The sequence below is a fragment of the Scyliorhinus torazame genome, chromosome 14 (genome assembly GCF_047496885.1).
Source record: "Scyliorhinus torazame isolate Kashiwa2021f chromosome 14, sScyTor2.1, whole genome shotgun sequence".
Classification (NCBI taxonomy): Eukaryota; Metazoa; Chordata; class Chondrichthyes; order Carcharhiniformes; family Scyliorhinidae; genus Scyliorhinus; species Scyliorhinus torazame.
Window position 1 is genome coordinate 111176110 of NC_092720.1, and position 26052 is coordinate 111202161.

Consider the following 26052-nt stretch of genomic DNA (forward strand, 5'->3'; position numbering starts at 1 on the left):
TTCAGACATAGTCGGGGGCAGTTGTCCCCTTTCCTTTGCCTCATTAAAGGTCCTCGTCAATACCGGGGCGAGCAAGTCCACATATTTTCTATAGAATTCGACTGGGAATCCATCCGGTTCCAGGGCCTTTCCCGCCTGCATGCTCCTAATTCCTTTCACCACTTCTTCTACCTCGATCTGTGCTCCCAGTCCCACCCTTTCCTGCTCTTCCACCTTGGGAAATTCCAGCCGATCCAAGAAGCCCATCATTCTCTCCCTCCCATCCGGGGGTTGAGCTTCATATAATTTTTTATAAAATGTCTTGAACACTCCATTCACTCTCTCCGCTCCCCGCTCCATCTCTCCTTCCTCATCCCTCACTCCCCCTATTTCCCTCGCTGCTCCCCTTTTCCTCAATTGGTGTGCCAGCAACCTGCTCGCCTTCTCCCCATATTCGTACTGTACACCCTGTGCCTTCCTCCATTGTGCCTCTGCAGTGCCCGTAGTCAGCAAGTCAAATTCTACATTTAGCCTTTGCCTTTCCCTGTACAGTCCCTCCTCCGGTGCTTCAGCATATTGTCTGTCCACCCTCAAAAGTTCTTGCAGCAACCGCTCCCGTTCCTTACTCTCCTGCTTCCCTTTATGTGCCCTTATTGATATCAGCTCCCTTCTAACCACCGCCTTCAACGCCTCCCAGACCACTCCCACCTGGACCTCCCCATTATCATTGAGTTCCAAGTACTTTTCAATGCACCCCCTCACCCTTAGACACACCCCCTCATCTGCCATTAGTCCCATGTCCATTCTCCAGGGTGGGCGCCCTCCTGTTTCCGCCCCTATCTCCAAGTCTACCCAGTGTGGAGCGTGATCCGAAATGGCTATAGCCGTATACTCCGTTCCCCTCACCTTCGGGATCTACGCCCTTCCCAGCACAAAAAAGTCTATTGACAAGTCACCTTCTTGAACCACTGCAGTTTATGTGGGTATAGGTGCACCCAGTGTTTTCAGGATTTTGACCCAGTGATATTTCCAGGAATGGAAATATGGGTGTGATTTGATGGGGAAAAAAAAGTCCCATTTTGAGCACATTTAACAGGGTGTTATTGGTGCTTCCAGCACTTCAGAATGATCCTGTTATCAATCAGGACTCTGTTTTTTTTGGCCTTGGTGAGGAACACCCAACCAAGGCAGCACTTACCTTGCTTCCTGTGCAGGAAGAGTTCAAGCGGATATTTAGTGAGAGCGGGAGCTGAGAGTCAGAGCGGAGATTTAGTGAGAGTGGGAGCGGAGGGTCAGAGCGGATATTCAGTGAGAGCGGGAACTGAGAGTCAGAGAAGAGATTTAATAAGAGCGGGAACTGAGAGTCAGAGCGGAGATTTAATAAGAGCGGGAGCTGAGAGTCAGAGCGGAGATTTAATAAGAGCAGGAGCTGAGAGTCAAAGTGGAGATGTAATAAGAGCAGGAGCTGAGAGTCAGAGCGGAGATTTAATAAGAGCGGGAGCTGAGAGTCAGAGCGGAGATTTAATAAGAGCAGGAGCTGAGAGTCAGAGTGGAGATGTAAAAAGAGCGGGAGCTGAGAGTCAGAGTGGTGATGTAATAAGAGCAGGAGCTGAGAGTCAGAGTGGAGATGTAATAAGAGCTGGAGCTGAGAGTCAGAGCAGAGATGTAATGAGAGTGGACGCTGTGAGGGACACCATTAGACAGCTGGTTGATTTTGAAAAACAATCCAGGAGTGATATGAGAGGAAAATAGTAAGTTCATTGGCTGGTAAGTAACTGTTAATTTGTATTACCCATACAAAATTGTTTTCAGATTAAAAGTAAAAAGAAATATATTACAGATTAGTAAGACTAAACACCAGCTGGAAATTAAATAAAATAGCGATGCAGGGCCAGGCGATATGTTGTATCTGCATGATGTGGGAGCTGGTGGACCCTATTGTGGGTAATGGTGAACACATCTGTAGCAAGTGTTGGTTGCTTGAGGAACTTTGGCTCAGAGTTGATGAGTTGGAGTCTGAGCTCCGGACACTGCGACACATTAGGGAGGCGGAGTTACCTGGACGCTGTGTTTCAGGAGGTAGTCACACTCCATGGATTAACTACCTTCAATTCGGCCAGTGGTCGGCGACAAGAAGGTGTAACTATGAGTGAGGTAGGTAGAGGAATACAGGAGGGAGGGTTGCATGAGCCTCAGTCCCTGTCCGACAGGAGCCTCGGTCCCTGTCCGACAGGTTGCTCTCTGTGCGGATGAAAGCGGAGACTGTCGGGAGGATGAGCAAACTGACCACAGCACCGAGGTGCAAGGAGCCATTCATGTGGGGGGGGGGGGGGGGGGGGGGGGAGAAAGGGAGGGAGAGAGAGAGAGAGAGAGAAAAGAAATGTAATCGTAATTGGGGATAGTATAGTTAGGGGCATTGACACTGTTCTTTGTGACCAGGATCAAGAGTCCAGAAGGTTGTGTTGCCTACCTGGTGCTCGGGTTCGGGTTATCTCATCTGGGCTGCAAAGGAACTTGGAGTGGGAGGATAAAGATTCAGTTGTCGTGGTCCACATAGGTAACAACGACATAGGTGGAACAAGGACAGAGGTTCTGCTGAAGGTATATGAGCAGCTGGGGCTAAATTAAAAAGCAGAACCAACGAGGTAATAATCTCCGGATTACTACCTGAGCCACGAGTTAATTGGCACAGGGTCAAAAGAGGTAAATGTGTAGCTTCAAGATTGATGTAAGAGAAATGGAACATTGACACCAGTACTGGGGAAGGGGGGAGTTGTTTCAATGGGGTAGTCTTCACTTGAATCATGCTGGGACCAGAGTCCTAGCGAATCGCGTAACTAGGGCTGTAGATAGGCTTTAAACTAACTAGTGTGTGTGTGGGGGGTTAAAGAGGGGGGGGGGGGGGGGTGTGGGGGGGGGGGGGGGTTTAAAGAGGGGGGGGGGGGTGGACCTAAATGCGCGCAGTATACGAAACAAGGTAAATGAGCTTTTAACACACATTGAAATTACCGGGAACGATGTTGTACGTTTCACAGAGACGTGGCTGCAATGGGTTCAGGGCTGGGATCTAAATATCCAAGGATATATGTCCTATCGTAAGGACAGGCAGATAGACAAAGGGGGCGGGGTTGCATTGTTCGAAAGAAATGAAGTTAAATCGATAGCAAGAAGCCATATAGGGTTGGAAGACATAGAATCTGTGTGGGTAGAGTTGAGGAATCACAAAACAAAAAGACCCTGATGGGAGTTATGTACACGCCCCCTAGCAGTAGTCAGGATGTGGGGCAGAAAATAAATCAGGAAATAGAAAAGGCATACAAAACAGGCAATATTACAATAATCATGGGGGACTTCAATAAGCAGGTGGACTGGGAAAATCAGGTTGGTAGCGGATCCCAAGAAAAGGAATTTGTGAAATTTCTACGAGATGATTTTTTGGAGCAGCTTGTGGTAGAGCTTATTAGGGAACAGGCAATTCTGGATTTGGTGATGTGTAATGAAGCAGACTTGATTCGGGATCTTAAAGTGAAGGAACCCCTAGGGTCAGTGACCACAATATGTTTACCCTGCAGAGAAGCTGGAACCAGATGTAACAGTATTACAATTAAATAAGGATAACTACAAAGACATGAGGGAGGAGCTGGCCAGAGTTAATTGGAAGGGGAGCCAAGCAGGGAAGATGGTGGAACAGCAATGGTAGGAGTTTTTGAGGCACTAGTTGACAAGGAAAGTCAGGGACAGCATAAAAACCAAAGAAAAAGCATACAGTGTAGTGAGGATTAGTAGGAAGCCAGAGGATTGGAAAGCCTTTAAAAACAAGCAGAGGACAACTAAAAAAGCAATAAGGGAGGGGGGAAAGATGAAATATGAGTGTCACAGTAACTTCATACTTGTGACAATAAAAGATTATTATTATTAGTAATAGAAAAGATGATTGCAAGAGGTTTTTTTGTTATATAAAAGATAAGAGAGAGGCAAGAATGGACATTAGACCACTGGAAAATGAGGCTGGAGAAGTACTAACAATAATTTCATTGCAGTGTTAAAGTGACAATAAAGATCATTATTATTACTAATGGGGAACAAAGAAATGGCAGAGGAACTAGTTGAATGTATACTTTGCTTCATTCTTTATGGTAGCACCAGTGGCATGCCAGAACTTGAAGAGTCAGGGGCAGCGGTGAGTGTAGGGGCCTTCACTAAGGAGAAGGTGCTGGGGAAACAAAGGTCTAAAGGTGGATAAATCACCCGGACAGGATGGTCTACACCCCAAGGTTCTGAAGGAGATAGCCGAGGAGATTGTGGAGGCATTGATGGTGATCTTTCAGGAATCACTGGAGTCAGGAAGGGTCCCAGAGGTCTAGAAAATGGCTAACGGAACAACCCTGTTTAAGAAGAGAGGGAGGCAGAACTTGGAAGTGAATGGTAAAGTTGGGCTGAATCAGCAGGCGTTGTCAAGTGAGGTCATGCCTGACAAATCTGTTAGAATTCTTTGAAGAGGTAACGAGGAAATTAGACACAGGAGAGCCAGTGGATGTGATCTATTTGGATTTCCAGAAGGCCTTTGGCAAGGTGCCATACTGCAGGCTGCGAAATAAGATAAGAGCTCATGGTGTTAGGGGCAAGGTACTGGCATGGATAGAGGATTGGCTGACTGGCAGAAGGCAGAGAGTGGCGATAAAGGAGTCCTTTTCAGGACGGCAGCCGGTGACTAGTGGTATTCTACAGGGGTCATTGTTGAGACCACAACTATTCACGATATACATTAACGATCTGGAAGAAGGAACTGAGGGCTTGTTGCAAGGTTTGCAGATGATGCAAAGATACGTAGAGGGACAGATAGTGTCGAAGAAGCGGCGAGGCTGCAGAAGGACTTGGACAGGCTAGGAAAGTGGGCAAAGAAGTGGCAGATGGAATATAATGTGGAAAAGTGTGAGGTTGTGCACTTTGGTAGGATGAGGCAGAGACTATTTTCGAAATGGGAAAAGGCTTCGAAAATCTTAAGTACAAAGGGACTTAGAATTCCTAGTTCAGTGTTCTCTTAAGGTTCACAGGCAGATTCAGTTGGGAAGATAAATGCAATACCAGCATTCATTTTGAGAGGGCTAGAATATGATAGCAGAGATGTACTGCTGAGGCTGTCTAAGGCTCTGGTCAGACCCTATTTGTAATATTATGAGCAGTTTTGGACCCTGCATCTAAGGAAGAATGTGCCTTTGAGGGGGTACAGAGGAGGTTTCCGGGTATGAAGGGCTTGTCATGAGGAGCGGTTGAGGATTCTGGGTCTGTATTTGATCGAGTATAGAAGGATGAGGGGGGAACTAATTGAATCTTACAGAATACTAAGAGGCATAGAGTGGACATGGAGGAGATGTATCCACCAGTAGGAGAGGCTAGAACCTGAGGGCCCAGTCTCAGACTGAAGAGACGATTCTATAAAACTGAGATGAGGAGGAATTTCTTTAACCAGAGAGTGGTGAATCCGCAGAAGCCTGTGGAGGCCAAGTCACTGAGTGTCTTTAAGACAGAGATAGATAGGTTCTTAATTAATAAGGGGATCAGCGATTACGGTGAGAAAGCAGGAGAATGGGGATGAGAAACATACCAGCCATGATTGAATGGCGGAGCAGGCCCAATGGGCCAAATGGCCTAATTCTGCTCCTATATCTTATGGTCACATGGTCTAAGTGGACCATATTCCATCACACTGCTATAAAAATCAGGCCAGTTTTAGTTATGATTACAAACCTATGTTCACATGGACATAAAATAATCAAGTAGCTTCAAAAAAACTGTGGATCCAGAAATATTTACTCATTCAATTTCCTGTTTAATCTTCCACCATCACCTTAGGAAAACACAGGCCTATTCTGGGATACCGTTCTAATTGTCCCAGCTGCCCTCCTTTGCTTCACGCACGTCCTTTACACACAAGGTGAGGGGTGTCATTTAATCAGGCGGGTTGGGAGTAAGTTTGTATCCATCTGGTCACCAAATTATGTCTCTAAATGGGGCAATAATGTCCCTTAAGGGCCTCATCCTGCTGCCATTGGTATTCAACTAATGGCCAGCAGGGGCATCATCATGCAGGGAGGCTACCCAGAAAGTTCTGTTGGGTTTGTTTGTGGCTAGTAGTGGAAGGTCCCTCATTAAAAAGCACACAATGTCTGGATGAGGGACCCAGCATCGGGAAGTGGGGATGGGTGTGCCACTGGGAGTCACTCCACTGCTTTTCCTCCGATCCTGCCTCCTTCCCCCGGCTGGCATTCTGCTCTTCATGACCCCTACCCTGCGGTCTCTTGCCTTTCTCCAGCGATCACATGATAATCCCCGGTGAAGGCCCACGTGTTACCGGCAGAAGCCACCGTTCTTGGTGAGGCTGCTGGTCGTGGAGAGCTGCTGGCCTTGAACTGGCTGCCAGTTCTTGGGGGCAGGGTTACCAACCTGCTGGGTGAAGCGTAGCAATTAAATCTATCCCCAGGAGCCAGGAGACCTGGAGCAGTATTCTTGCTTCCAATTAGTGCTGTAATTCCCTTGGATTTCCCAGAGATCGGGCGAGGTGGTTTGGTTGCGCCACCAGTTTCATAAGTATTTGGGGCGGAACTAGAAGATTGCTCTTTGAATGTTGGCTGATCAGTGAACCCCTGGGGTGTCACAATCAATCTTAATTCTGTCATCACCCAATGATCAGCTCCAGTAATCAGCAGCAGGAATTTTGGCCCAGTTTCCCTTCACTTCCCTTTCCAAGTGGGTGCCAAGACCAACACTTCCATTGCCTAAGCTGAGACCATATAATGCAGGGGTTTCTCCAGCTTTGTGAGCCTATGAAGGTTGCCCATTCTTAATGGCACTGTTAACTGGTATTCCTGATTATTTTCATAAAAAATGCCGTACATTTTAAATATAACTGTAACTAATTGGTTATAACCATTAAGAAAGACTTAACAGGTGGAGGTTCTTTTCTCCAGAAATGTGAAGGATATAGAGAGATTAGATAGCCGCCTTTAGAATTACAAAGGGGTTTAATAGAGTAAATGTTGATAAGATGTATCCATTTGTGGGTAAGTCTAAATCTAAGGCCTGAGTTCTCTGGCAGAGGGAGAGACTCCATCGAAAACGGCAGCAGAGGCACGAATCTAGAAGTCCCGCCCAACACCCAATTCCCCCGCTATTTTCGTCAGAGGTGGGGTACATAATGGGAGCCATTTCCAAATTGCACATCCATGCTTCATAGGGGCAACTACACATATTAAAAGTGCAGCTGCCTCAACCAGATCGGATTTTGGCCAGTGGGATGTTCAAAACATGCCTTACCTTCCGGGAGTGGAGAGGAGCGGATCTGCGCGGGACACTGCTGCAGGGGAGAGGATAAAGGCAGTGCCAGGCTCGAGGCCTTCACTTACCTTCCGGGAGCAGAGAGGAGCGGACCTGCGCGGGACACTGCTGCAGGGGAGAGGATAAAGGCAGCGCCAGGCTCGGGGCTGAGCAGAGAAGAGCGGACCTGCGCTGGACACTGTTGTGGGGAAGAGGATAAAGGCAGCGCCAGGCTCGGGGCTAAGCAGAGAGGAGCAGACCTGCACAGGACACTGCGCGGGACACTGTGTTCCTTTTATAGGGTCGCACTATTTTACGGGACACTGTGCTGCCGGTAGGACAGCTGCAAAATTGAAAAAAACCCGGTAAAGTGACGTCACAGGAGACTGTGACCTGATTGGCTGAAAGGCAGACTGGGCTAAATTTGAATATTTGTGGAGTTACTAGTTTTAATTTGATTCAAATTACTATTTTTAAGTTGATTTGAATTACTATTTCTTAGTTTTTAAATCTCACTTAAATAACTATTTTGGGTTGATTTAATTTACTATTTTTAAGTTGATTTAAGTAACTTTTTAATTTTAATTAAATAACTATTTAATTTGTTGTATGATCAAGCAAGATAAATACTCAGGGATACAGCTAATTAAATAGTACACAGGGATTGGATTTAATCTGACACAAAAACATCTTTCTCAAGTTTAATTTTAAAGGTTTAATTTACAGGAAAAATTCATGGCAGGACAGCTCCAAGGCGTGGTCTGCTCCTCTTGCTCCATGTGGCAGGCTGGGGACAGTTCCAGTCCCCGGGGGCCAGCATGTGTGCAGGAAGTGTCTCCAGTTGCAGCTCCTGGAAGCTCAAGTTTCAGAGCTGGAGCGGCGGCTGGGGACACTGTGGAGCATCCGCGAGCCGGAGAGCATCGTGGGTAGCACGTATAGAGAGGTGGTCACACCGCAGGCTCAGGCTCCGCAGGCAGGAAGGGAATGGGTGACCACCAGACAGAGCAAGAGAGCAAGGCAGGTAGTGCAGGAGTCTCCTGTGGCCATTCCCCTGCAGAACAGATATGCCGCTTTGGGTACTGTTGAGGGGAATGGCCTCTCAGGGGAAAATAGCAACAGTCAAACTTGTGGCACTACGGTTGGTTCTGCTGCAGAGGGGAAGGGTGATAAGGGTGACAGTGCAATAGTTATAGGGGATTCAATTGTAAGGGGAATAGACAGGCGTTTCTGTGGCCACAAACAAGACTCCAGGATGGTATGTTGCCTCCCTGATGCTAGGGTCAAGGATGTCTCGGAGTGGGTACAGGACATTCTAGAGGGGGAGGGTTACCAGCCAGTGGTCGTGGTACACGTAGGTACAAACGACATAGGTAAAAAAAGGGATGAGGTCCTAAAAGCAGAATACAGGGAGCTAGGAAGAAGTTAAGAAATCGGACCTCGAAGGTAGTGATCTCAGGATTACTACTGGTGCCACGTGCTAGTCAGAGTAGAAATGACAGGATATATAGGATGAATATGTGGCTGAAGGGATGGTGTCAGGGGGAGGGTTTCAGATTCCTGGGGCATTGGGACCGGTTCTGGGGGAGGTGGGACCTGTACAAACTGGATGGGTTACACCTGGGCAGGACTGGAACTGATGTCCTAGGGGGGCTATTTGCTAGAGCGGTTGGGGAGTGTTTAAACTAATGTGGCAGGGGGATGGGAAATGATGCAGGAAGTCGGAAGGTAGTAAAACAAGGGCAGAAACAAAAGGCAGTAAGTGGGAAAGTGTAAGGCAGAGAAGCCATAGTCAAAAATCAAAAAGGGTGACAGTACAAGGTACAGTGACTGAGGGGAGCTCAGTGAATAAGACCAGGAATACGAAAAGAAATAAAACGGGAAGTTAAAAACATAAATGGAAAGCGACGCGGCAGGTTGTTACATGGAGATATGGGTTCAACGACAAGGAAAATTAAGAGAAACGTTAAGAGGAAAAATAACTTAGGAGAGGTTACTGATCAAGGATCAAGGTGTTAAGATTCAGAACAGAGGTAAAAAAGCCAACATAAGTGTACTTTACCTGAATGCTCGTAGTATTCAGAATAAGGTAAATGAGTTGATGGTACAAATCATCGTGAATGACTATGATTTAGTGGCCATTACTGAAACATGGTTAAAGGATGGTCACGACCGGGAGTTAAATATCTAAGGGTATCAAACTATTCGGAAGAACAGAGTGGATGGTAAAGGAGGTGGTGTAGCTCTGTTATTTAAGGATGGCATCTGGGCAATAGTAAGGGATGACATCGGTGCTGTGGAGGATAAGGTTGAATCCATTTGGATGGAAATCAGGAATAGTAAGGCGAAAAAGTCACTGATAGGAGTAGTCTATAGGCCACCAAATAGTAACATTATGGTGGGGCAGGCAATAAACAAAGAAATGACTGATGCATGTAGAACAAAGAACAAAGAAAAGTACAGCACAGGAATAGGCCCTTCGGCCTTCCATGCCTGTGCCGACCATGCTGCCCGTCTAAACTAAAATCTTCTACACTTCCTGGGTCCATATCCCTCTGTTACCATCCTATTCATGTATTTGTCAAGATGCCCCTTAAATGTCACTATCGTCCCTGCTTCCACCACCTCCTCCGGCAGCGAGTTCCAGGCACCCACTACCCTCTGCGTAAAAAACTTGCCTCGTACATCTCCTCTAAACCTTGCCCCTCACACCTGAAACCTATGCCCTCTAGTAATTGACCCCTCTACCCTGGGAAAAAGCCTCTGACCGTCCATTCTGTCTATGCCCCTCATAATTTTGTAGACCTCTATCAGGTCGCCCCTCAACCTCCGTTGTTCCAGTGAGAACAAGTTTATTCAACCGCTCCTCATAGCTAATGCCCTCCATACCAGGCAACATCCTGGTAAATCGCTTCTGCACCCTCTCTAAAGCCTTCACATCCTTCTGGTAGTGTGGTGACCAGAATTGAACACGAGACTCCAAGTGTGGCCTAACTAAGGTTCTATACAGCTGCAACATGACTTGCCAATTCTTATACTCAATGCCCCGGCCAATGAAGGCAAGCATGCCGTATGCCTTCTTGACTACCTTCTCCACCTGTGTTGCCCCTGTCAGTGACCTGTGGACCTGTACACCTAGATCTCTCTGACTTTCAATACTCTTGAGGGTTCTACTATTCAATGTATATTCCCTACCTGCATTAGACCTTCCAAAATGCATTACCTCACATTTGTCCGGATTAAACTCCACCTGCCATCTCTCCGCCCAAGTGACCTCTTCAAGTTAGTGAGACACGACCTCCCCTTCACTAAAACCATGCTGCCTCTCGCTAATACGTCCATTTGCTTCCAAATGGGAGTAGATCCTGTCTCGAAGAATTCTCTCCAATAATTTCCCTACCACTGACGTAAGGCTCACCGGCCTGCAGTTCCCTGGATTATCCTTGCTACCCTTCTTAAATAAAGGAACAACATTGGCTATTCTCAAGTCCTCTGGGACATCACCTGAAGACAGTGAGGATCCAAAGATTTCTGTCAAGGCCTCAGCAATTTCCTCTCTAGCCTCCTTCAGTATTCTGGGGTAGATCCCATCAGGCCCTGGGGACTTATCTACCTTAATATTTTTCAAGACGCCCAACACCTCGTCTTTTTGGATCTCAATGTGACCCAGGCTATCTACACACCCTTCTCCAGACTCAACATCCACCAATTCCTTCTCTTTGGTGAATACTGATGCAAAGTATTCATTTAGTTCCTCGCCCATTTCCTCTGGCTCCACACATAGATTCCCTTGCCTATCCTTCAGTGGGCCAACCCTTTCCCTGGCTACCCTCTTGCTTTTTATGTATGTGTAGAAAGCCTTGGGATTTTCCTTAACCCTATTTGCCAATGACTTTTCGTGACCCCTTCTAGCCCTCCTGACTCCTTGCTTAAGTTCCTTCCTACTTTCCTTATATTCCACACACGCTTTGTCTGTTCCCAGCCCTCTAGCCCTGACAAATGGCTCCTTTTTCTTTTTGACAAGGCCTACAATATCTCTCGTATGTAGCAATGGTACAGCAGTTATCATGGGGAATTTTAATTTACATGTCGATTGGTTTAACCAGGTCGGTCAAGGCAGCCTTGAGGAGGTGTTTATAGAATGTATCCGCGATAGTTTCCTAGAACAATATGTAATGGAACCTACGAGGGAATAAGCGGTCCTAGATCTGGTCCTGTGTAATGAGACAGGATTGATTAATGATTTCATTGTTATTGAGCCTCTCGGAAGGAGCGATCATAATATGGTGCAATTTAAAATACAGATGGAGGTTGAGAAGGTAAAATCAAACAATATTGTTTTGTGCTTAAACAAAGGAGATTACAATCGGATGAGAGAAGAGCTAGCTAAGGTAGACTGGGTGCTAAGACTTTCTGGTGAAACAGTTGAGGAACAGTGGAGAACCTTCCAAGCGATTTTTCACAGTGCTCAGCAAAGGTTTATACCAACAAAAAGGAAGGATGGTAGAAAGAGGGAAAATCGACCATAGATATCTAAGGAAATAAGGGAGAGAATCAAATTGAAGGAAAAAGCATACAAAGTGGCAAAGATTAGTGGGAGACTAGAGGACTGGGAAATCTTTAGGGGGCAACAGAAAGCTACTAAAAAAGCTATAAAGAAGAGGAAGATAGATTATGAGAGTAAACTTGCTCAGAATATAAAAAGACAGTAAAAGTTTCTGCAAATATATAAAACAAAAAAAGAGTGGCTAAGGTAAATATTGGTCCTTTAGAGGATGAGAAGGGCGATTGAATAATGGGAGATGAGGAAATGGCTGGGGAACAACAGGTTTTTTGGGTTGGTCTTCACAGTGGAAGACACAAATAACGTGCCAGTGACTGATGGAAATGAGGCTATGACAGGTGAGTACCTTGAGATGATTGTTATCACTAAGGAAGTAGTGATGGGCAAGCTAAAGGGGCTAAAGGTAGACAAGTCTCCTGGCCCTGATGGAATGCATCCCAGAGTGCTAAAAGAGATGGCTAGGGAAATTGCAAATGCACTAGTGATAATTTACCAAAATTCACTAGACTCTGGGGTGGTCCCAGCGAATTGGAAATGAGCAAACGTGACACCACTGTTTAAAAAAGGAGGTAGGCAGAAAGCGGGTAATTATAGGCCAGTTAGCTTAACTTCAGTAGTAGGGAAGATGCTGGAATCTATCATCAAGGAAGAAATAGCGAGGCACCTTGATGGAAATTGTCCCATTGGGTAGACGCAGCATGGGTTCATAAAGGGCAGGTCATGCCTAACTAATTTAGTGGAATTTTGTGAGGGCATTACCAGTGCGGTAGATAACGGGGAGCCAATGGATGTGGTATATCTGGATTTCCAGAAAGCTTTTGACAAGGTGCCACACAAAAGATTGCTGCATAAGATAAAGATGCATGGCATTAAGGGTAAAGTAGTTGCATGGATAGAGGATTGGTTAATTAATAGAAAGCAAAGAGTGGGAATTAATGGGTGTTTCTCTGGTTGGCAATCTGTAGCTAGTGGTGTCCCTCAGGGTTCAGTGTTGGCCCCACAATTGTTCACAATTTACATAGATGATCTGGAGTTAGGGACCAAGTGCAATGTGTCCAAGTTTGCAGACGACACTAAGATGAGTGGTAAAGCAAAAAGTGCAGAGGATACCGGAAGTCTGCAGAGGGACTTAGATAGGTTAAGTGAATGGGCTAGGGTCTGGCAGATGGAATACAATGTTGACAAATGTGAGGTTACCATTTTGGTAGAAATAATAGCAAAAGGGTTTATTATTTAAATGAAATATTAAAACATGTCGCTGTGCAGAGAGAGCTGGGTGTGCTGCATGAGTCGCAAAAAGTTTGTTTACAGGTGCAACAGGTGATTAAGAAGGTGAATGGAATTTTGTCCTTCATTGTTAGAGGGATGGAGTTTAAGACTAGGGAGGTTATGCTGCAATTGTATAAGGTGTTAGTGAGGCCACACATGGAGTATTGTGTTCAGTTTTGGTCTCCTTACCTGAGAAAGGACGTACTGGCGCTGGAGGGTGTGCAGAGGAGATTCACTAGGTTAATCCCAGAGCTGAAGGGGTTGGATTACGAGGAGAGGTTGAGTAGACCGAGACTGTACTCGTTGGAACTTAGAAGGATGCGGGGGAATCTTATAGAACCGTATAATATTATGAAGGGAATCGATAGGATAGATGAGGCAGGTTGTTTCCACTGGTGGGTGAAAGCAGAACTAGGGGGCATAGCCTCAAAATAAGGGGAAGTAGATTGAGGACTGAGCTTAGGAGGAACTTCTTCACCCAAAGGGTTGTGGATCTATGGAATTCCTTGCTCAGTGAAGCAGTTGAGGCTCCTTCATTAAATGTTTTTAAGATAAAGATAGATAGTTTTTTGAAGAATAAAGGGATTAAGGGTTATGGTGTTCGGGCCGGAAAGTGGAGCTGAGACCAAAAAAGATCAGCCATGATCTCATTGAATGGTGGAGCAGGCTCGAGGGGCCAGATGGCCTACTCCTGCTCCTAGTTCTTATGTTCTTATGTACTTTAGGCCTGGTAGGAAAAGGTCTAAAGCTGTCGGAATTCTTTGGAGAGCTAGGACACACTTTTGAATATGTCATGGGACACTTTTTGGGTGGTGTAAAGTGCCCTTTGCGTGAGGCACGGTGCTCGAGTCAAGGTAGCCTTTGGGTTAGGCAAGGTAGCCTTTGGGATTGTTAAAAGAGTACATGAATGTGAGTAAGGAATTCATAAACTCATTATAACTGTCAAGCTCATTGGAACTGTCAAGAAAACTGTTAAGCTGTCAAGGGATTTAAATCTCCCCTTAAATATTTGGAAAAACTGTGTGAAATGTTTAAATAAATAAACGTTTGCTATTTCACTCTGTCTGTTAACATAGGCCTATGGGGTTGCTTTATAGGATTAATGCTGCATGACATATTTCACAACCTTTCATTATCACAGTGGGGTGCCTGTCAGTTCACAGTTTGACCGACAGCTCAAAGTGCATATAAAGTCTTTAAGTGGGACGATAAACACAAAGAGATTTAAATGAAGCTGAGTGTAGTGAATGGGCTTTTAACAATATAAGCGTTTTTCTTTGAAATAGTGAATTCTATCAATAGACCCGTAAGAACTTGATAAAGTCTCAGCAGGATTCCTCAGGTCAGCCCATGGTGGATACTGGATGAGTTGGCTTGGTAAATGTAAGGACAGATGGCGGTGGGGCTGGGGCATGGATTAGGATGAGACAACACTAAATTGGCATTGGGGCTATAAAGGGCATGTCATGGGTAGAGGGACATTAATTAGCAAAGTGGCCCCTGGAGGTTGGTAATAGGAGTACAAGGAGCCATGGGGATCGGTGGGCATCATGAAATGGCATGGATTGGCACGGGGTGTGCATGGGGGGTGACGTGGTGGGGGTAGGACGAGGGATGAAGGCGCTTTTTGTTTTGTTAATGGTTTCATATCTTTGACAAAGTGTCGGAGCACCGAGGCCGGCCTTCCGCTTGGCCAGCCTCTGCTGCAGCAGCCTCGGAGCTGCTTCCAGGGTCACCCGCCATAATTCACATTTTCATTGATCGAAAATCCGAACTTCCGGGACAATTTTTCCTGGGTCAGGTTTGCAGAGCCGGGTGTTGGTTTGACTCTGCACTCCCGACCCTGGAGCTGAAATTCAGGCCTTAGGGTTATAAATATAAAATCATCATCGATAAATCCTATAAGGAATTCAGGAGAAACGTCTACTCAGAAAATGGTTAGAGTGAGGAACCCATGACTACTTGGGATCATCTCGGGTAATTAGGATTGGTGCGTTTAAGGAGAAGCTGGATCCGTCCAAGAGGGGGAAAGGATTGGAAGGATATATTGATAAGGCAAGATGAAGTACGGTGGGAGGAGGCTTTGGTGGAATATTAACAACGGTGCACCTATTTACTTGGTTTCTGTGCTTTAAATATTATACAAGACCAATGTTATGTAGTATTGCAACAAATTTTTGTTTAACAAACTGTATGTTGTACAAACTATTTATCTTTGTTTGCAAAAGCACAATGCAAAGAAATCATCCTATTACTCGTGTGTTAATGTCACTGCGATGAGAGTAAGTCACTGCGATGAGAGTAAGCCATTGCTCCCCCCCCCCCACCCCACACACACACACAAAAAGTTTTGACATGCACTTTCCTAATGAAGACACTGCCTCTTTAATCAACAGCTGTAGTATTTCGCATTAACCTGACTGGTTAACCTGAAACCCATATTGTAGAGAATTCAATTGAAACATTCCATGACCTACCAACATAAAATATCATCTCTGGGACCTGTAAGGGACAACAGTGCAGCAATGGAGGTAGGCAGCTTTGCAAATTATAAGTGCTCCTGTTTTGAAAGTGAATGCTGAATTGTATGAGTTCGGCTGAAAGTGAGAAATAAACCCGCAAAAACCTCAGGCATCAGTTGCTGCAACTCAGTTCAGCCTGCGCCACAGAGCCGTGTAAGGACTGTGGTCCCAGCGGCAGACTGCTGATCGCCCAGCCGACCTGGATATCGAGACAAATACCCTGAGCAACATTCTACACTGTTTTCCTGAACAAGGAACAAAAACTCCTGAGTTTAGGCTTTCACGGAGGAATGGACGGAAGCACGGAATACGATCTATGGATTAAAAAAACCCTCAGTAAATAAAAAGGGCTCTGTTTATTCATGCGTTGGAAATCGATGAGCCCAACGCTAAAAGGGTGAAAGGTCTCTCACATATCCACAGTAAAGAATCCCAGGGCTTCACATTATAAAATAATTCAACTTATACAGGCATCGTAAATCAGTGCCCTCTGAATACAAGACAACAGAGTAAGCTCCACAGATTCCTTCAGACTTTAACCCTTTGGGAACTTTTAAAAGACTGTCACGCACCTTTTTTGTTTCGTATAGCATCTGCAGAAGTGACTTTCTGTAGATTTTGAAAGACCGACATCATGAGGAATAAGTAGGAAAATGCAGAGAAACCATCGACAATCCTTGCAGTGAAGAGCCAATGTTGCAGCCTGGTGAGATCTTGAGAGCAGAAAATGCTACTGCTGTCCTCAAAGGGTTAAAAATTTAAAACCAAGGCCATGGACCAGGTACAAAATGAATCCTGGCTTGTGAGATTTGAGTTTCCAGTTTCCACAAGCCTTGCAACTAAGCGCCTTCTATCTCCTAGCACATTACTCACTGCTCCATTCATTGCCTAGGAAAGATTGAACAAAGAAGCTGAGACCCCCTCCCTTTCCTCTCAGGACCCCAGTGTACCACAAAGATGCCTGCGTTGAAATAAACTTATCTATATCTAGAAGTAGTTCACTGCAAAGAGGAATTGGAATTAAACACGTTACAACATTTATCAGGAAAATAAACAACTAAACTAAAAGTGTCAGGCGTTTTAGCATTCCTCTAATAACACTGGGTAGATCCTTTCCTCCCACAGTCTGCAGCCTTTTAAAACTCCAGCTTGGCATGCCTAACCACGACTGCTTAATATAACTCTCTCCTTTGATGGTGTCCTGATGTGTGGATATAGCACTCCAATATGCTAGCTGCACATACATGCTATTCGACCCATATGTAAATAGTAACCTGTTTGAAAGGTGACATCTTAAATGATCAATATATCTCTGCTACCATTAAAATGTTTAATTGTATAATATTGGCATATGAGTGCTGATTTTGTTCCTGGAGTCTGCTCTGATTTTGTGTGTTGTAAAGAGGGACGGTAGAATAAGATTTAAAAAGTTTTCATGATATTAATTACAAAACATAGGGGCAGCACGGCAGCACAGTGGTTAGCAAAGTTGCTTCGCAGCTCCAGGGTCCCAGGTTCGATTCCCGGCTTGGGTCTGCGGAGTCTGCACATTCTCCCCATGTCCGTGTGGGTTTTCTCTAGGTGTTCCGGTTTTCTCCCAAGGTCCAAAGATGCGCAGGTTAGGTGTATTTTGCCATGACAAATTGCCCTTGGTGCACAGAAAAGGTTGGGTGGGGTTATGGGGATAGGGTGGAGGCATGGGCTTAAGTCGAGTGCTCTTTCCAAGGGCCAGTGCAGACTCGATGGGCCGAATGGCCTCCTTCTGCACTGTAAATTCTGTGATTCTATGTCTATAAGCATTCAAAAGAGAATTTTAAGACGCGCCGAATGATGTTTCCCAATTTGCTTAAGAAACCAAAGCTATCCATTCGAGAATTGCTTTCAAGGAATTTCACAGTTGGACAAACATTAATCTACATGTTTGATATTGCTGAACGGTTGTGATGAGTAGTGGACCATCCATTCAGCGCCTGGACTGCCTGAACAGCCACCATAGTCAGCGACTGTGAGGAGACGCTCGGGTTCTCGACCAGAAAACAGTTCGACGAGAGCAATCAGCAGATCCAGGATCTCCTTAATGGTAAACACAAGGCATCCCTGAACTGGCAGCTCCACCAAAACTCGAGCGAGAGGAAACAAGCCTACAGGCAACTGAAGGACTTTCAACTTAAAGAGCAGATAGTGGATAGAAAGAGCACAGGGGACTCAGCAACCACGATGTACGTGGCTTCTTCAGCACAGTTAAAACCATCGAAGTTCGAGTACCCAGGGACCCACCCCACTGAGAGCCAAAGACAGAGAGGCAGTCAATGCTCGCTGGAGAAAGCATTTCGAGGACCTCCTCAGCCAAGAAACAGCCTTTGATGCAAGTGCACTCGACACCATCCCGCAACATGCTACCCGCCACCATCTCAGTGCAACACCAGCTCGCTGGTAGGTCGAAAAAGGCAGTGGACAGCTGAAAAACAACAAGGCCTCTCGCAAATGGAATCCCCGCAGAAGTACTAAAATGTGGCGGAGAGGCACTCTTGGTAAGGATCCACAACCTTATCAACCTGTCTGGGAGGAAGAGAGCATGCCGGGTGATTTCAGAGACACCTTAATTGTGACCGTCTTCAAGGAAGGAGACAGGTCCGCCTGCAGAAATTACAGAGGGATTTCCCTACTCTCCGCCACGGGAAAGGTCATCACGAGATTCCTCCTCAATCGCCTCCTCCCAGTGGTTGAAGAGTGAAGCTAACCTACTGGACAAGTGGGAAACTGTTCAACCTCTGATGCCTCCTGGCCAGAACCAAGACCACCCCAACTTCTGTCATTGAGGTGCAGTATCCAGACGATGCCTGTGTGTGTGCGAATTCAGAGGTCAAGCTACAAACCATTGTCGAGGCATTCACCAAGGCACATGAGGGAATGGGCCTCAGACCAAACATTCGGAAAACAAAGGTTCTCTACCATCCTTCTCCTGTCACACAAAACTGCCCCCCCACCCCCCGCTCCCGACCATCAAGATCCACGGTTAGCACCTGGACAATGGAGTTAATTTCCCATACCTCTTGAGCCTCCTCTCGGCATGAGTGGACATCAACGATGAAATCCAGCATCGGCTCCAGTGTGCCAGTGCTGTTTTCAGATGTCTGAGGAACAGAGTGTTCGAAGACCAAGACCTCAAATCCAGTACCAAGCTCATTGTCCACAGAGCAGTCACAGCAGCCACCCTGGAGAGATATCATCAACGCTGCCTCCACAAAACCCGGAAAATCCAATGGCAGGTTAGGCATACCAACGTGAGCATCCTCGCCCAGGCCAATATTCCCAGTATCGAGGCACTGGTTACCCTTGACCAGCTGTGATGGGCCACAGTGTCCGCATGCTTGACACAAAACTCCCGAAACAAGTGCTCTACTCTGAGCTCCATAATGGCAAGCGATCACTAGGAGGGCAGAGGAAACACTACAAGGACACTCTGAAAGCCTCCCTAAATAAATGCAACATCCCCATTGACACATGGGAATCGCTAGCCTTAGAACGCATAAACTGGAGGAGTAGCATCTACAAAGGCACCAATCACCTTGAGCGTCACAGGGAGGAGGCCAAATGTAAACAGCAGGAAGAGAGCGCAGAATCCAGGGCGTCCCAACTACCTACCTCATCAAGCATCACCTGCCAAACCTGTGGCAGAGTCTGCGGATCCAGGATTGGACTATTCAGCAACCACAGAACCCACCTCCGCGGAGTGGAAGCAAGTCATCCTCGAACCTGAGGGACTGCCCAAGGCCAAAGACTAGGTCCAGGCCCCTTATAAATTGATGTTCCATTTGATATATACTTGTAACTGTGTGCTATCTACATATGGGTAACACTACTCTAATATAAACATCCTTGAAATTGTGTGACTGTTCAAACATACGCCAAACATTTACTGGCACTTTGCAGTTGGAGTAGGAGGCAGGAGGGCTGTAACAATCTCTGCAGAAGGTGTCAGGTGGGATTAAGTCTGATGTCTTCCTGTTGACATGGCAGATTCTGAAAGGCGAGAATAGCAACAATTTGGCTGCCCACCGACTGGAAGTGGGTGCCCAGTTAATAGGCCTATTAATAGCCATTTCACACATCCGCTGGCAATTTAGTGGCATTGATAGTGCTCCCCCCCCCCTACCGCTAAGCGGGGAGACTGCCAGGCACATCACGGCGGCCACCCAGCAGCTTCCTACAGGTAAGGGATCCTCACTTTAATGGTGTGCAATGGCCCTCAAGAGCTCCTCTGTGGAAATGGCTGCCACTGTGACTCCAATAGCGTCACTTGAGACTTCGTCCCTTGGATGATTGGGGCCTGTGTGGCCCTGGTACATTAAAACAATCTCTCACAATCCTTCCAGGATATCTCACATTTCTCAGTCCTTCCAGGGCACCTCACATGGAAGCACTGACTCCTGTCCCTTGCAGTGTGTGCAGCAGCCACCTCTATTGCTGGCTGCCACGCAGCTGGTCCTGTAATTTATCAGTCCTGGCGGAGGCTTCTTAATTCGTTACTGCCAGTAAAATACCCTACACTCCACAGTCTCGCTATTTGCCCACATGGACCCAGGGCCCACTTTATCCACACTGGGGCTCAAAACAGCATGCCAGTAATATTCTAGCCATTGTCGGGAAGGCAGTGATGTAGTATTGTCACTGGACTAGTAATCCAGAGATCCAGGGTAATAATGCTCTGGGGACTAGGGTTCGAATCCCACCATGGCAGATGGTAAAATTTCAATTCAATAAAAATCTGGAATAAAATGTCTAATGATGACCACGAAACCATTGTCGATTCCGTAAAAAACCATCAGGTTCACGTATGTCCTTTAGGAAGGAACTCTGTCATCCTTACCTGGTGTGGGCTACATGTGACTCCACAACATCCTTACCTGGTGTGGGCTACATGTGACTCCACAACAATGTGGTTGACTCTTAAATGGATGGGCAATAAATGCTGGCTCAGCCAGTGATGCCCACATCCCATGAACGAATAAAGAAATTGTGTGTGGAATGTACTTGGGTGAAAGACACCACAACTGAAACCCATGTCTGCCACTTTTTAAGGTACAAAGCTCTTAGCTCCATGGATGAGGCTTTAGACCGAGGCTCCTCTGCCCTCTCAGGTGAATATAAATGATCCCACCGCACTACCACAACAAGAGGTAGGCTTTCTGCTGGGCGTCTGGACCAACATCACTAAAACAGTGTTATTTTGTGGGAACTTGCTATGGGGAGTGTCCGGGGGTTGAGTGTGGGCTGCTGCGTTTTCTACATGACAACAGTGACTGCACTTTAAAATGACTTCATTGATTTCAAATTGTTCTGAGATTGTAAAAGGTGTATGTCGTGTTATTCACCCTGGGGTAACACGGACTGCAACACAATGCAGTGAAATGATCAAGCATACACCAAACGTAGGCGTTGGTTCAATAAGATTCATTGAACTTCAGTAACAAAGCACACAGCTGCCTGGTTGACCCTCTACTTCTCTAAGTCAACTAACATTAACTATCTAGACCAGGCTAGCTCTGATCCACTCTGTAGTAGGTGTTGAATGATTTGTACACCCTGACTGTCACTACAGTTGTCACCAGTGGAAAGCGGCAGAGTGCTGATGCCTCGTGTGTTTTATAGTTGGAAGCCCGCCTCTGGTGTTCTGTCTGGTGATTGCTCGTGTTCTGTTCTGTATGTTGATTGGCTCACCTGGGTGTTTGTCACTGCCTGCTTTTACCTCATGATGTGCATGGGTGCATATGATGAGTGTACATAAATGAAATTTAATTAATTCTTTACATTTGAGAGAATGTTGCCAAAATGTACCATTGCATCGCTCCAGATTTTCTTATGATTGCTAGTAATTTAAGATAACTCCCCCCACCCCAATGAGTCTGGATGTGGCTGGTGTCACATATTGAAAATGACTTTAATTATAGTGATTGTACTGCCTCCACATTTGCTGATTCCTCCAGGATAGCTCACACTCTTCTAAAAACGTGGCAGTTGTTAATTTAATGAAATGCTAAAAATATAGTTTTGTTCCCAACAGCCAATTCATTTAAAAGAAAATTAGAAGCGAGAAATTCTTGTCCACAATCCACATGTTAACAAGATGTCTCTCCATTGTCTGTTTTCATTTGCTCACTGTGTTTCTGACAATCATTTTGGAGTAAATGTGCTTTTTCCTAAGGGAGAAATAGCTCATTGTGAGCAAATGTACTACAGGCTAAATTCTCTGGCCCCAGCACTAAAATTCATGGGGTCAGCTTAATTAGTTAAGCGTAGCCAGCTCCTGGCTTGGACTGAGGCCATCAATAGGAGCTTAAAGTTAATGGGGGAGGGGAGTTGTTGGCGAGAAGTATCATGTAACTGCATAGCTGTGACTGCTATTTAAAAAGTGCTTCTTAGTTTTAGCTAGGCTCAAAGTTGGATACTAATTGATTTAGGGTGCTGATCACTTTTGATCTCAGACATTGCCTGTGACATTCTCATGAGAATAGTTGAGCAAGGAAGCCTTTTTTTGGTTTGACAAGCAGGAACTCCAGCCAGTCTCATTGGTGGTTGACATAATGCTCTCTCTGACAGCCAAACGACGTGGGAGTGGATGACAAAGCGGTTTGACAACGTGATGTAGTCTGCCAAAGTAGGGCTGGCCAGAATTTCACCGGACGAGAGGGGCGGCATTTAACTGGAAAAAAACCCAGAGTCCGTTCTGGGTGGGATTAGTAGGGCCGTTCCTGGTGCTTCTATCTAACAGCACTTTGTTTTACTTTGAGCCCCGGTGTGGAATGCCTTGCCGAGGCCGTACTCAGTCACATTTCCTGCAATGGCGCCCCGATCTCCCAATGCAATCCCCGGGCACCTCCAATGTCCCAACTCACCTTTAAGGGGATCCTTGGGGCACCCCACCTCACATGGGCAGGGCACCCCGGGCCTGGTCCCCGGTGCGGGAAAAATGCCAGCTTGGCACATTTGCAGTGCCCCTGCCAGCCTGGCAGTGCCAGGGTGACCCCCAGGTGGCACTGCCAGGGTACCAGGCTGTCAGTGCCAAAGTGCCTGGGTGGCACCAGCAATACCAGGGTGCCACCCTGCCTGAAGGTCAGCCACCCGTAGGCTCCAATCGCCTGAGAGACCCCCCCAAATGGCATTACGCCTGGTCCTGGTTTGTGGGGATCAGTGTTAAACAGTGCCCGATTGTGGTCTCTGTCGTGTTAGGTACACTGGTATAACACTGGCTGCAACTGGATGCAGCACAGTTCAAAAAGATACTCCAGACCTTGAAGTTAGTTCAATCAGGTTTATTGAACTAATAGCACAGTTAGCACAGTTCTCTGTGAGTTCGACTCTGCTAACTTAAGTGTGGTTACTCTGTCTGACGGAACCAGACTAGCTCTTAGCCACGTGGTGGGGTGTGAGATTGTAACAACACCCTTGACTGACTCTCTAGATGTTCATCAGTGGAAAGAGGCAGAGTGTGAGTGCCTTGTGTCTTTTATAGTCAGACCCCTGAGTGTCCTGCCTGCTTATTGGTCATGTCCTGCTCTCTGTGTCCATTAGCTGCTTGTCTGTATATCATTATGTGTGTGTCCGCATATCATGACATCTCCCCTTTTTTATGTTTGGATGACATATGTGAACGTATTTACAATAATAGGCCAATATTAACATATATACATGCAGTGGATGTGAACATATGTACATGTGAAAACAGCTGTCTGATGCGAGAACACAGAACATAGCAAACAAAACAAATGCTCATAAGTCCAGTCTCTGTGGCTTGCGTCTGATCCTGGTCGACCACCGGAGAGGTGGTGATGGGGACGACAGCACCTTGATGGGTGGGATTGAAGCCTGACTGGTGGCCTCGTGGGTCGAGGTATCAGGAGGTGGCAAAACAACAGAAGGAAATGGAGAAGAATGTGGTTGCGGGCAGGCAACTTTGCGCAATGCCCGTCTGTTTCCTCGCACAACAGAACCATCAGCCAACGCACAACATACGAGCGGGGGGCAGCCTGTTGAACAACGACAGCTGGAGCTGACCAGCCTCCATCAGGGATCTTGACCCGAACAGCGTCTGACGGGGATAACATGGGCAAATCGGTGGCATGAGCATCATAGCCCTGTTTTTGCCGGTCTCGGAGTTGCTGCACCTTCTGCAGCGTCTGAATGTCAGACGCAGAATCCGCGGCCTTGCAGATGAGCTGCTTCACTAGGTGCACCCTTTTCTCAACTTTTCCGTTTGACTGCGAATAGTGTGGTGTTTGAACTGATACGACTGGGCAAACAGAGACAATTCATGGCTGCTGAAGCACAGGGCATTGTCACTTATGACAGTGCGTGGGATACCATGCCTGGAGAACGTCTCCTTACAAGCCTTGATGATGGTCTGAGATGTGAGGTCTGAGAGCTTCACAACTTCAGGGTAATTGGAAAAGTAATCAATGATTAACATGTAATCACGACCATTTGCATGAAAGAGGTCGATGCCAACCTTGGACCACGGAGAGTTTTCGATTTCATGCTGCTGAAGTGTCTCCTTACTCTGCGCTGGCTGGAAGCGTTGACAGGTCGCACAGTTAAGGACCATGTTCACGATGTCCTGGCTGATCCCGGGCCAGTAGACAGCCTGCCTGGCTCTGCGTCTCCACTTTTCCACACCCAGGTGGTCCTCATGGATTTGACGGAGCACCAAGCTCTGGAGACTGTGTGGAATTACAATCCGGTCCAGTTTGAGGAGGATGCCATCAACCACCGTCAGGTCGTCCTTTACATCGAAAAATTGAGGGCACTGCCCTTTTTGCCAGCCATTGACTAGGTGTTGCGTAACACGCTGCAAAAGGGGGTCTTTGGCTGTCTCCTCACGGATACAAATCACCTTCTCATCAGATGCCGGGAGGGTGCTAGCATACAGCTGCACCTGTGACTCAATTTGCTGGATGACGTTCAGTGGTTCACTGGGCACGGTGATGGAGTGGGACAGTGTATCGGCAATGATGAGCTCCTTGCCAGGCGTGTAGACCAAGTCAAAGTCGTACCTTCTGAGTTTGAGGAGGATGCGCTGCAACCGAGGCGTCATGTCATTAAGGTCCTTGTGGATAATGTGGACCAGGGCCCTGTGATCCGTCTCGACTGTGAATGTCGGCAGGCCGTAGACATAGTCGTGAAACTTGAGAATGCCAGTGAGAAGGCCCAGGCGTTCCTTCTCGATTTGTGCATACCTTTATTCGGAGGGCGTCATTACCCTTGATGCGTAGGCAACCGGCGCCCAGGATGAGGTGTCATTGCGTTGCAGCAGGACCGCACCGATGCCATCCTGGCTCGCATCTGTCGAGATTTTCGTTTCCCTGTCTGGGTCGAAAAATGGCAATACAGGTGCAGTGGTGAGCTTGGCTTCCAGCTCCAACCACTCTGCCTGATGTGCCGCCTTCCACTCGAAGGCAGTGGACTTCTTCACTAGGTTTCGTAGGGCCGTGGTGTGTGAGGCCATGTTTGTCATGAACTTGCCCAGAAAATTGACCATGCCCAGGAAGCGCAATATCGCCTTCTTGTCTTCCGGGACCTTCATGGCTGCGATGTCATTGACCTTATCTATGTCAGGGCACACGCCCTGCTGAGAGATCTGGTCTCCTAGGAACTTGAGTATCGACATGCCAAAGCAACATTTGGCCCTGTTCAGCTTCAGGCCATTGGCGTGGACATGGCGGAATACCTGCTGGAGACGGGAAACATGTTCCTCAGGTGTCGTGGACCAGATGATGACGTCTTCCACGTACATATGAACCTCTTCGATACCCTCCATCATCTGCTCCATGATGCGATGAAATATCTCCGATGCCGAGACGATGCCGAACGGCATACGGTTATAGCAGTACCTGCCAAACGGTGTGTTGAAGGTGCAGAGCCTTCTGCTGGACTCATCCAGCTGGATTTGCCAGAATCCATGTGACGCATCTAACTTCGTGAAAAACCGTGCATGTGCCATCTCACTGGTGAGTTCCTCCCGCTTCGGGATGGGGTAGTGTTCACGCATTATATTCTGTTTGAGATCCTTGGGATCAATGCAGATGCGCAGGTCTCTAGAGGGTTTTTTAACCACCACCATCGAGCTGACCTAGTCAGTCGGTTCGGTTATCCTGGAAATGATTCCCTGCTGCTGCAGCTCCTTGAGCTGTTCCTTCAGGCGCTCCTTCAGCGGAGCCGGGACCCGGGGTGGTACATGGACCACTGGCTTGGCATCAGGTCACAGTAGGATCTTGTACCGATATGGCAAAGTGCCCATCCCATCAAACACATCTGGATACTGAGCGAGGATGTTGTCAATGCCAGCTTGAAGATCCACGTTGGAGGATGTCGTTGAATAAAACCACTGCACCAGGTTTAGCTTTTTGCAGG

General features: G+C 46.8%; 1 protein-coding gene across 7 annotated transcripts in view; it reads right to left on the bottom strand.

Moving 5' to 3' along the window:
* ppp2r3a (protein phosphatase 2, regulatory subunit B'', alpha) overlaps positions 1 to 26052 on the bottom strand; it is a 597462-nt gene that overhangs the window by 130830 nt on the left and 440580 nt on the right. Inside the window, exon 1 of one of the 7 annotated variants that reach the window (XM_072474677.1) lies at positions 16218 to 16722. The exons of the other annotated variants lie outside the window; for them this stretch is intronic. Coding sequence (XP_072330778.1) covers positions 16218 to 16238 — 21 coding nt within the window. The 5' untranslated portion in view covers positions 16239 to 16722. Of the gene's footprint in view, positions 1 to 16217; positions 16723 to 26052 lie in introns of those variants that run through there. 7 annotated transcript variants of the gene reach the window in all.